General features: G+C 38.4%; 1 protein-coding gene across 1 annotated transcript; it reads left to right on the plus strand.

Annotated features, from left to right (window-relative positions):
* The first annotated feature begins 6,127 nt into the window (after positions 1 to 6,127).
* On the plus strand, positions 6,128 to 6,856 carry LOC140670401 (uncharacterized). Its single transcript, XM_072900960.1, has one exon. It carries the CDS (start codon positions 6,149 to 6,151, stop codon positions 6,854 to 6,856), a length of 708 nt encoding a protein of 235 aa, XP_072757061.1. The 5' UTR covers positions 6,128 to 6,148.
* Positions 6,857 to 13,682: the final 6,826 nt, after the last annotated feature.

The following is a 13,682-nucleotide window of genomic DNA, read 5'->3' on the forward strand; positions in this document are numbered from 1 at the left end:
AGCGCTGTATGTGTATGACAAGGAGTGCATGATGGTAGGAAAAGGAGATATGGGTGCGAGAGAAAGAATAGAGAGAAAGGAGGATAGCGAGAAGGAGGTAGGAAAAGGAGATATGGGTGCGAGAGAAAGAATAGAGAGAAAGGAGGATAGCGAGAAGGAGGTAAGAAAAGGAGATATGGGTGCGAGAGAAAGAATAGAGAGAAAGGAGGATAGCGAGAAGGAGAGCGTGTTATGGGGTGCGAGAGAAAGAATAGAGAGGAAGGAGGATAGCGCGATAAGACGGAGGCTAAGGCGTACGCGAGAAAAAAGATAATTTTTGTATGTTAAGTTTTTTTTATAATGTTAAATGTTATCTTATTATATATTTTATTATCTAATTATATCTAATACAGAGGAAGAAGGATGGGATAGATGATGAAGGTGGAAATAAGTAATATATAAATGAGTTTAACATAAATTTTTTATTTAAAAAGTGTGTATTTGTATACATATAAAGTGTGTGTGTGTGTGTTTTAAATTTAAAAATTTAAAAGATATAAAAATTTTAAAATATAGAAGATATAAAAAATTTTAAAAAACTAAAAAAATCTGTTGGAGCGAGGCGGAGGGGGAACTCGTCATGGCTGCGTCTGTAACAGAAATGAACATTTTTTATTAATACTTTAAAAATATTTAAAATTTGCGCATACTTACAATACGAAGGGCTCCTCTTCGAATAGCCTGCAGAGGCTGAATATATCCGCATACAAATGCTGATACTCCACGTCGAGATCTCAGGCCCCGGAACATCATCACGCACCCATGCGTAACAATAATAGTTTTTGTTGTTTTCACACATAAGTCCTCGGTGTATGTGCAACACTTACACAATAATAGTTTTTGTTGTATTCACACACAAGTCTTAAATTATACAAATCGGACACATATTACAAGGTAATATTTGATATAATGGATTTCGACACTCGCTACAAAATGGTCCGAGAATTAATGAGTAAATATTAATTGAGTGTTCTCGTACAGCACGAATCTCATCAAAAAGTTCCGCCACTCTCATAAAACATGATGCGCAGAAGTAAGTACCATCTGTAGTTGCATAATAAAAATGCAGCACATCTTTTTTAGTCCATCATATGAATTAATTTCCGATAAGTTTATATCACGATAGATTCTTTCCTCGAAAACACTTTCGTCACTCTCATAGTCACTGTCCTCTAAGGGTGGTACTTCAATGTCCGATCCCTCTTCGTCAGAATTGTCCATATTATTATCACCATTATTTTCAATATCATCTGAACCGATATTTCCAATATTATCATTATTTTCATCATCACTAGATAGTTCTAAGAGTGGCACTTCAATGTCCGATTCCTCTTCGTCAGAAATGATCATTAAATAATCATCACCGTTATTTTCACCCATATTCGGAAGACACAAGCACAATGCACAGATTTACTCGCGACACGAGCACAATGCATAGACTTACTCGCGACACGAGCACGTAATAAACTTCTTCTTAGAGCGTAGAGAAAAAACTATAGCGCCACGCGCATTTATCTCAAATATATAACACAAGATCCCATATCTCATCTCTTTCTAAATAGAGTATCTCTTTCTAAATAGACTATGCATATAATCCTATGAGAGGTAAACGTCTTTGTTTGACTGAGACTAAGATAGCGCGAGGAGAAGGAGGAAGAGTCGTAGAATAAAATAGTGTGAAGAGAAACATTAATGTTAATAATAATTTTTTATTTTTTTTATTTGTTATAAGTATCATAAAGTGTATCATTTATAGCACACGCCAACAATTCGCAATTTACGAGTGATCCGCTATCAAACGCGTCACTCTTGCGAATTGCTTTCACAGCATCATTTACATTAGTAATATTGTTACGTTGAAAAACGTTACAAAATTGTTTAAACTTTTCATTCACGAGATGTGTATTTTTTGACACAACCATGAATGCATATGATCGATACAATCTTCAAAACCGAATAAATGTAATAATGTTTGAGGTTGCATAAAGACTTATTAAATAATGTTAATTTAACAATCCTCGATCCGTTTAATTTAATCATTTGAATAGATAGATCGCAGATCCATAATGGCTAACTTTCAGTCGATTGTACATGTCGTTCAATGTCTGTACGTTTCTGCATCAATGAGTACCAGAGTATGATAGGCAATACTACTCGATTGCCTCGGTTATCACCAAGTATCAATTCCACATACGACATAGCTCCAACGCTTATTCCAATCTCCAAATATTAGTAAGATGTCGGGGTTAAGGTATACCTTCTCCCAAGTATGCAAACCGCACGACGAGATGAAACGCTATATAAAATATTAAAATATATTAAAAATAATTTTTAGAAAATAATATCTAGAAAATAATATTTAGAAAATAAATGAAACTTACATTTTCTTCGATTGAATTTCACCGTTCTCAATCGGAATGTAAAAATTTATCTTGTTGGTTTCTTTTGCGGAGCACATTTTTTAGCACAACCTTATGTACGGACAACTGATGCGATACTAAACTATTCAAAGTACTGCGAGCAATTTGTAATATCGCAAAACGTAATGAGGAGGGGAGTATTTCTGACGTAATTTTGCAAGCGCCAATGTAAGGCTGCTAAAAATTATTAAAAATCGCGTCCCCACGTGCTTTCTCGAGCGCCGTGAGTGATTGCCGTATGATGAAATCGATTCAAATATTCGGTTACAAATGTATACGACAAACCGTGAGATAAAATTTTTGCTAAATGAAAACATATACAGAACGCCGACAGTACGGATGTTTGCGCTAAAGAATAACGTTTCGCATAATGGGTGGGCATTATCATGTATATTTGACTATAAATATAATCCTATGCGTACAGGATGTCATATTATATTACATTACCACGAAATATGTGTGAGATAAAGAGACATGATATTATAGAAATAACGGATGTTTACACGAAAGAATAACGTTTCGCAACGCGAAAAGAATATAACGATTAGATATAAATCAGAACAGAGAGTCACATTTTGCCATTATTGTCGAAGCTTGTGCGAGTGTACCTTATATGTAAAAAATGGAGCAGGTTTGAACGCATCAATCCACCTTGATAAATTCGGTAGAGAAGTACTTTGCGTGGGAGGTGCGATGCGATGAATATATCAAGTCGTTGGAAGAGCAGAGTCGAATTAAACGACCGCGAATATCGATCGAATATCAACAATTGTTGATTGCAAAGATCGCACGACTCGAAGGACTGAAAAATGCGTTGCGCAAACGTTTCGTACACGCGGGTGCCGGACACAGCGCGCATCAAGCTGCACTATTTTGGCGAGAAATTGGTACAGCGTTCGAGAACTGTATATCGACTGGTGCGATAATCAATATCAATTATATCAAACCTCGCCAGTTTCTCGAAGACGCTAGTGATATCGTGCTCGAACATGTGTGAGACGCTATCAAAACACACTGCAGTGTGAAAGTGAATACTGTGTTTCACGGTGAGTTTGTGACGGGTGAAAAGCATGACAATAAAAGTGTAAATACAAAAGACTGTGAACTATTTTGTATATCTGATTTACGCGAATGGTACGAGCAACGTGTTATCGAGTTCACTTTAACATCTCTTGAAGAATTTCAAGAACGTGATAGTGGGTGGGCATTATCGCGATAATGCCCACCCACTATCACGTATACTTAATTTGACTGTAAATATAAATAAATATAATCCTATGCGTGCGGGATGTCATATTATGTTACCGTGAAAAATAATGATGAAGCGAGCGGTAGTTAACGTGCGATCCAAAAACAATGCATGTTTTGCATGGGCAGTGACTGCTGCTATGTATCCCGCTGAAAGAAGGGTTGAACGAGAATTATCGTACCCGCGTTATACAGATGTGCTAAATCTTCGAGACATTGAGTTTCCAGTGACTCTTAATCAAATTAAAAAGTTTGAAATTAACAACAATATTTTAATCAATGTGTATATCATCGAAAACGAAAATATTGTTCCTATTCGTCTTTCGGAGCAAAAGAGGGACAAGCACGCCAATTTGATCTACATTTAAGATACGCAAGATATCGGACATTTCGCGTGGATCAAGAATTTATCGACTCGTGAGTTCGCAACTCAATAAACACAATGGACAAAAATATATCTGCGATCGGTATGTACATTTAATATTATTGATTTTTCTTCAAAATATATAATTCTTATTCCTATTTTATAAATGTAAAAATATATAATTATTATTTCTATTTTTTATAGATGTCTACATTATTTTTATTCGAATGAGAAACTACAGTCACATACTGTAGACTGCGGGAAGATGAATGATTGTGCTATCCGATTACCGAGCGATAAAGATAAGTGGTTAGCTTTTAACAACTATAACAGGAAGAAGTAGGTTCCTTTCGTTATGTATGCCGACCTGGAATGTGTTTTGAGAAAGACGGACAAAGAAGAAGCAGAAAAAAATTTATACCAGCATCATTAAGTGTTTAGTATCGCTTATTATGTACATTGTTCGTACGACAAATCGTTATCCGCGTATCATTCATGTCGGGATAATAATTACGTTGCATGGTTTGCTAAAGAATTAAAAAATTTAGCAAAAACAATTTTATCTACAAATCTTCCCATAATAAATTTGACGCGTGAAGAATTGGAAAAGTTTAAAAGCGCTACTCAATGTCATATATGTAAGAAATCATTCGTGGAAGACGATACGCGCGTACACGATCATTGCCATCTCACTGGACGATACAGAGGTCCCGCGCATTCAAATTGCAATCTAAATTATAAGGAATCCTTTTATATTCCAATTATTTTCCACAATTTATCCAGTTACGATTCACATTTTATAATCGAGGAAATAGCCACAGCGTTCGAAGGAAGAATCGATCTACTTCCGATAACTAAAGAAAAATACGTTTCATTTACGAAAGATGTTAAACTTACAGAAGACAAATCACGAAATCACATTAAATTACGCTTCATCTATTCTTTTAAATTTCTCGCAATAAGTCTCATCAAATTAGCATCTTTTCTCAGTAAAGATAAATTAAAAATTTTACAATCTGAATATCAAAATTTACGTGTAGAAGACTTTGATTAGTTAACGCGAAAAGGTGTTTTTCCGTACGAATATATCGATTGTGTAGATAAATTGCACGATACATGTTTACCTCCGCGCGAATTATTTTACAGTTCCTTGACCGATGACACAGTATCCGAGAGCGATTACGCGCACGCCGAGACTGTTTGGAACCGATTCTCCATTAGAACGCTAGGCGAATATAGCGATCTATATTTAAAAATTGACATCTTGTTATTAGCCGATGTTTTTGAAAATTTTCGTGACAATTGTATCAAGAGTTACCGGCTCGACCCTGCGCATTACTATACTCTTCCCGGATACATGTGGGATGCCATGTTGAAGCATACAAACATTAAGTTTGAATTGCTCACTGACATCAATATGGTAATGTTTATAAAACGAGGTATACGCGGTGGTTTGAGTCAATGTTCCAACAGATACGCGCATGCTAATAACAAGTACATGCAGTCATACGACCCATTGAAACCGTCATTATATCTAATGTATTTCGATGTAAATAATTTATACGGATGGGCAATGTGTCAACCTTTACCTTACGCTAGTTTTCAATGGGTCGACAATATATCCAATTATGATCTACCATCGATCGCGTCCGATTCGCCTACAGGCTATATCCTCGAAGTCGATCTCTAGTACCCGTAACATCTTCACGACGCACATACTGACTTACCGTTTTGTCCGACACGTGACAAGCCACCCGGCAAGCGAGAGAACAAGTTGCTCGCAACCTTATACTATAAGAAACGATACGTAATACACTACCGCAATCTGCAGCAATGTACGCGACACGGTCTTCGCGTTACAAAAATTCATTGCATATTACAATTCGCGCAATCTCCATGGTTACGTACATATATTGAACTAAACACACAATTTAGAAAAATGGCGAAAAATGATTTTGAAAAGACTTTATACAAATTAATGAATAATGCAGTTTTCGGCAAAACGATGGAAAATGTGCTCAATCGCGTAGATGTTAAATTTATAACAAAATGGGACGATAGGTACGGCGCAGAGGCAATGATCGCGAAACCAAATTTTCATAGCAGGAGCGTTTTTTCGGAAAATTTAATCGCTGTGGAATTGCGTAGACTCGAGGTGAAGTTTTACAAACCAATCTATGTAGGTATGTGTATACTTGATGTATCCAAGATGTGTTTGTACGAATTTCATCACGATTACATGATTCCAATGTATAAAGAAAAATGTAAAGTCATGTACACCCACACGGATAGTCTCATATATCACATTGAGTGTGAAGACATGTATGAGAATATGAAGCGAGACATCGATAAGTTCGATACGAGCGACTATGCGATAGACAATGCGTACGGTATACCGCTCGTGAATAAAAAAATTCCGGGTCTACTGAAAGATGAAAACAACGGTACGATAATGACAGAATTTGTCGGGCTTAGAGCAAAAATGTATGCGCTAAAAGTAGATGGTAAAAAGAATACGAAAAAGGTAAAAGGTGTCAAGAATAGCATTGTCGCGAAAACGATAACATTTGACAATTACATGCAGTGTTTGAACGAAGGAATTGAAATGACGCGGCAGCAATCAACTATAAGATCAAAAATGCATAAAGTATATACCATGCGGCAGAAAAAAATTGCTCTAAGTCCACACGATGATAAACGGTATATAATACCTAAAAGTATCGATACGCTACCATGGGGGCATTACAGAATACCGTTACAAAAAGAAAATAGTGTTTATATTTGAATATTATATATTTATATATATCTGTAAACTTTATATAATATTTGTTATATTTTTACAATACATTATTTCTATGTATCCAAGAATTCCGTGAACTATCGAATCCCAACCATTTCACAAAAACTTCATTCCCCCTTTTCCTCAATATTTTTTCCACAAGATATATATCGGGATTAGCAAAGCGTTGTAGTTCGTATTCGTAAAATCCACCGGCGACGGGATTTCTGCGCGAATCTTTTAATATATATGTCACGGGATTAGTTTTCTGTATCTTAACAATTTCAAACACTTCGGTGGTCCAATTTGGTGTGTAGCCTTTTTCGAATAAAGTCTTGAATTTACTCACGCGCACCGAATCGTCTATTTTAAATTTCGCCGGCGCCGCAATCTTTACGTTGCTGTACACCGTATTTAAAAGTTTATCTGCGACGGCTGGAGTAACATCGACAGGTCTCATACCAATAGTGCGATGTTTTTGCGTGTTTTATTCTTCAACAAGTCTCGATAGTTCGTCGATCCACTTGTAGTTTCCATTGAGCGTAAACATTTTCCACATTTTATTCTTCAAAGTACGATTGAAGCGTTCCACGATCGAGGCTTTCATGACGGAATATGTCGAATAATGATTAATATTGTGTTTCTTCATGAGGTTTTGTACATTTGCATTGTAAAATTCTTTTCCTTGATCGGTTTGAAAATTTTTCAGGCATCTCGCATCGTTTCGAATTATCTCTGCAATCGCATCGGCTGTCTCGCTTTCACCTTTACTCTTGAGCGGTACGACCCACGCATACTTGCTCAACACATCGATAACAGTGAGTATGTAATTGTATCCCTTGTTGACTCGAGCATACGGACGCATCTCGACGATGTCGGCTTGCCACAGATCATCGTATCCCCGCACTATGACGTGTCTTCGGGGAAAATTTTTTCTCGCTGGCGCGTGCAGTTCGTTTACCAACTGCCGTTTCTCCAAACTATGTTGATTCTTTGCTTTGTCAGTTTTTCTCGATGGTCGTTTGTTGTTTGCTTTTTTATCACTCATTTTCGTTTATCGTCCTTTAATAACCGTTCTTTAAGTTCCGTTTTTGACGCGTTTTTTCTATGTTTTTTCACGTTTTCTGACCCGTTCGCAGCTGTTCTTGCGTTGTTCACCGCCGTCCTTCACCTATTCGAAAATCGTTCTTGATCCGTTTGCAGCCTTTTTCACAGTCGTTTTTGACTCGTTCGTAGCCGCTTTTGACCCGTTCGTAGCCTCGTTCACAGATGTCTTTTGAACGATCGTAGGAGTTTTTGAGTTGTTTGTAACCTTGAGTGTAGCCGTTAAGAACGTGTTCGTAGCCTCGTTCGCAGCCCTGCTTGAGATGCTGATAGCCTCGTTCAGGGCTGTTGTTGCTGTTGCTGCTGCTGCTAGGTCGTTCACTGCCACTGCCACTCATTGTAGTTAGATAGCAGTTCGGTAATTCTTCGTAGCGGTTCGATAATTGTTCGCAGCCGTTCGATAATCCTTCGCAGCTGTTCGATAACCGTTCGATAGCCGCTCCTAACCCGTTCACTGATGCTCATTCAGGTTAATAGCTGTTTCTAAGTTAGCGTTAGCCGCGCGTTGAAGTTTGTTTAGCGCAATCTGTAATGCTCGCACGTCCTTCTCAAGCGAAGCTTTTCGTCTGATTCTTTCTCTCGATTCATTAATCTTTTAACGCAGGACTGCACGTACAATTTGTTGACGGCATCGATGTCAGCCTCAGGTTGCGCTACACGGCGAATCTTACGCGATTTTGCATCGAAGTCTGTAACGACGCGACACAGAGCGTTTTCATGCACATAACTTTTTACCAATCTATCCCAAGAGCCGTTTGTACCGGTTGCATCATTTCTTGAATCGAATAAGCCAAATTTGTTGATAGGCATTTTTTTTTCCGACGCTTCGTAAAGTGTCACGCGACGCTGATCGACTGATTAGTTTTGTCGAGACATCATTCAATTTATAATAAGACCATCTTCGCGAAGTTCTTCGATAATCGACATGATTTCATTGTCGTGAGCATTGTTACCGGCTCAACGCGAAGCATTCAGTAATCGCAGATGATCTACCAACTCGTTTGAATCGTTCCAATGCACGTAGTCGATCTTATTGTCGTTTAGAGTCATAGCGCGCAGTAGTATACCTTTTCCAGCTTTTCTGCTAGAAAATAACGGTGCAATTACATTTTTATACTTATTTCCTTTAGTCCCTAATACTCACGAAGCAACGATCTCGGTGAACGACACGTAGCGGATCGTATACTAGTTGCGAGGGCGCGAGAACGTATTACAGCGAAAGATTCGAATTTTGGTGAAAGAGCAGCCGCCACGGCCGTTTGGACGGTCATGAAAGCAAAGATGAAAATGGGTATGGGGATGAAAAAGTCGTCGACAAAGAAAAAGATTACGAAAAAACGAATACTTCCGGTAGCGAAACGCGGGGGCGTATTACCGATTCTACCAGTGTTGGGTGCTCTCGGATCTCTGATTGGTGGAGCGGCTGGTATAGCAAAGATGGTAAACGACGGAAAAGCTACACAACGTCAATTTCAAGAGATGCTACGTCACAATCGCGCCATAGAAGGTCGCGGATTGTATCTCGCGCCATACAAATACGGACAAAAAATCACAATGAGAAAGAAGAAAAAAAAAGTCAAATAGACACTAAAAATGCCAAAGGGTGCAACTACCAACATACAACTGCTTCAACTAGCAAAACGTATGCATATTCCGTATTTTAAAGGTGTTTTTATGCGTGACTCATTACTGATCGGTGGTATATATCGAAACGAGAGCGGCATCATAAATTTGGATAACGCTAAAGGCTCGAGTACTCACTGGGTAGCATATACAAAGAGGGGGAATCGCGCTATATATTTTGACAGTTTTGGTAATCTTCGCCCGCTGAATGAATTGGTACGATATTTAAATGTGGTAAAAATAGATTATAACCACACATCCTATCAAACTTATAATCAAAGCATCTGCGAACAATTATGCTTGCAGTGCCTCCAAACGGTCGATGTACGCGAACTTAAATTTTAACACATTATATGTCAAAACACATTTTGAATAAAAATTATATATATATATATATATATATATATATATATATATATATATATATATATTAAACATATATATCGCTATGTATCTTCTTTATAAAATTCTATCCTTCTTTCTGTATATAATAAGTTACATTTAGATATATTTTTTAATCGAAATACGTGGTTAATCTGCTATTATATTGGAAATGTGTCAAGAATACTTTTAATATCTTAATAAGTTACATTTATATTTCTTTTACTGTAGCCTTCTCCTTTGCTCTCTCCTTTCCTTACACATCATACTCTCCTTGTTCTACGCCTATAGCGCTGCCCTTTTCCCACCATCATGCTCTCCTTGTCCTACACATACAGTGCCTTCCTTCTTACACCACGTCATACTCTCCTTGTCCTACGCTCTATTATGCTTGCAGTTTCTCCGAGCGGTCGATGCACGCGAATTTAAAGACATACATTGCACTATTTAACTTAGTATTCGTTAAACAGTTTGGTCAACATGTCTATGACATTCACGCTGACTGGGAAGAGTAGCGTTTTCGCGGTAAATTACTCGCCCACCGTAGATTTAAGCGATGGTGAGTACGAGCTCGGTCTAGCGGATTTTGAGAGTTATCACACGATATCAAACGTGAATATCTCGAATAATAAATTTTACTTTGGCAAAGACGATGTGGAAATTACGATTCCCGAGGGATCGTACGAGCTGCAAGCGATACATGAATTTTTGAAAAAAATAATTTCACGAAAACGTTCGCAACACACAGTTCGTGATGGTGATAAAAAACACACTGACGACGATGACTTTGAGGATGGAGAATGGCCGATAGTGCTCCGCGCTAATTACAATACGATGAGGAGCGAGATCAAATGCGCCTACAGAATAAATTTTAGTAAGCCTAACAACATTGGATCGCTGCTAGGATTCTCGAACCGTATACTGCAGCCGCGAAAATGGTACGAGTCGGACGTGCCGATTAACATTATCAACGTGAACATTATCCGCGTCGAATGTAATGTCACCGCGGGGGCGTACAACAATGGTAAACTCGTTCATACGATACATGAATTTTCACCGAGGGTACCACCAGGATATAAAATATCGGAAACACCGGCGCACATCATTTACCTACCGATCATCGTACGGAGCATTACGGATTTAACATTACGCGTTGTCAATGAGGAAGGACAATTACTCGATTTTCGAAGAGAAGAAATCACCATTAGAGTGCATGTACGACGGCGGCAAGATTAGCGTGTGATGCTCGTGTTGAACGGATCGAAAGACGTGAGAGACAACACAATCTTTATGACGCCCGCGACAACAACATCGAGATTTGCTAATACGCAATCATCTTGCACTAAGAAAAAGAAATTGAACACATCAAACGTTGCGTTTTTACAATCTTTGGGACTCGCAGTGCGAAACATTTGAACGATGACTGACATTCTCAACATCGCGGACGAACCAATCTTTGACGATCGCATCATCAAGATTGAGACTCACGCATACAACCCATTCGCCAACACAACGTTCGGACACAGTGACGAGATAAGAATACCCATACAACAACAGGATCTGTATATATTGCCGTACGAGAGTTTCTTATACATCGAGAGAGAATTGAAGATAAACAATTCAACTGACGGATCTAATGTGGTACTGCAAAATAATTGCGTAGCATTCATGTTTGACGAGATTCGATACAAACTCAATGGCGTGGAGATTGATCGCAACAGAAACATGGGAATAATAAATATGCTCAAAAACTATGTAACAATATCATCTGATAGAAGCGTGATTATGAGAAATGCTGGCTGGAGTGATCCAACTACTGTGAATGGACACTTTAATTTTTGCGTACCGCTCTACATGTTACTGGGATTTTGCGAGGATTACAGACGCATAGTAATTAACGCTCGTCACGAATTGATCTTAATACGATCGCGCAATGACAACAATTGTCTGCTTGAAGCTTCGACGCTGGAGCCTGTGATCAACATATTCAAGATACAATGGCGAATGCCACATGTGTTGTTGAGTGAAATTAAAAAGCTGTCTATGCTGCGAGCTCTGGAAAGCGGACGCTACCTCAGCATGGGTTTTCGCTCGTGGGATCTGTACAAGTTTCCGCTGTTGCAGCGTACAACCAAACATTCGTGGGCCATTAAGACCGCTACTCAGCTGGAGAAACCACGATACGTTATCTTTGCTCTGCAGACAGGCCGGAAGAATGTTATGTCCGAAGATGCGAGTAAATTCGACGACTGTAAATTAACAAACGTGAAACTCTATCTGAACTCGGAATGTTATCCGTACGATGACATGAATCTGGATTTCGATAAAAACAGATGGTCGATTCTGTACGACACGTACGCGCGTTTCTGCAAAAACTATTACGGATACGAGTACCTCGAACCGAGTCTCACTGTCTCACTGTTTCTACAGTACGGTCTGTTTGTGATCATCGATTGTTCTCGACAAAACGAATCGGTCAAGAGTGCAACCGTGGATGTGCGATTGGAATTTGAGTGTAAGGAGAATGTGGCTAATAATACGACTGCGTACTGTCTCATCATACATGATCGCGTAATCCAGTACAACCCGTTGACCAACGTTGTGCGCAAAATTACCTAAGTGTTTGCGACAATAATTTAGAGAGAGGGAAAGCTGGATATAAATCCGAGTGTTACGAGATGGTTGTCATTCTTCTTAACTGACGAAAAGAGATCTCATCATGTCTGTACCAACGTTTGTCGATCTGCAAGGATTTTTCGTTTCGAATAAATTCATCGCAAAGGAGGTGGCGGTGCTAAGAAGAGGAACTGCTCTCGCACACTACATTTTTCGGAGTCCTATATCCATGGCATCTCCTTACAAAATTCGAAAAGTGTCAAGCTTCATGGTTGATGGCGAATCATCATGGACTACAATGGGAGGATGGAATCGTTGCGTACAGCATGGCAAAACGATTGATTACAACAGCTGTAGTTGAAGAAGAAGATGATAAAATGCAGTGTATCGTATACGTTAAAGGATGCCAGAAACGAGAATGGCTTGCTAATATGCTCGACGACGATGCGAGAGAAAATTTAATCATTGAGACCTTGGATGCTGATTACGACGATATCGAATCTCTAAATAATCTAGATGTTAAAAATACTATACGATGTGAAAAACATGTTAAGAATTGCGCATTACAAAATGTATTCAAAATATTTAACTGGTGGTCGCAACGCCAGAAAGAATTGCAAGATTTGGAAAAATAAAATATTTAAACACTAATATGTTTTATTTTTTTTCCCCCTCCTCATTCCCTCCCTCCCTCTCTCCTTCACGAGTCATTTAAGAATTCTTTTTATCCGAGTATCGTCTCTCTCTCCCTTCTAAAAATTTTAGAGCACTAAAGTATTCTAGAATCTCCCATCACATTTACCACTAATCTCCCACTACTTTGAAAAACGGGATGTCACGTATATTTGATTCTTCATACGGTCAGTGTTGCGTTAACCGTTCGTGAAAGTGGTCCACTTTTGAAATCTGGAAATATGTACTACGTCAAAGAAGCAGTGGCGGCCCCAGCAGAAGCGTGAATAATTACGTACCGAATCGTTATGAAACTCCATTGTTTGAGAACAAATGTGACAAGTAAGTTTTTGTTTAACTTCTTTCTATTTTTTCACAAATTGTTTTTAAACTAATTTTTTTTAATTTTATTTTTCTACAGCATTTCGTTGAAGCG

Source organism: Anoplolepis gracilipes, chromosome 10 (assembly GCF_047496725.1).
Source record: "Anoplolepis gracilipes chromosome 10, ASM4749672v1, whole genome shotgun sequence".
In the NCBI taxonomy this organism is placed as follows: Eukaryota; Metazoa; Arthropoda; class Insecta; order Hymenoptera; family Formicidae; genus Anoplolepis; species Anoplolepis gracilipes.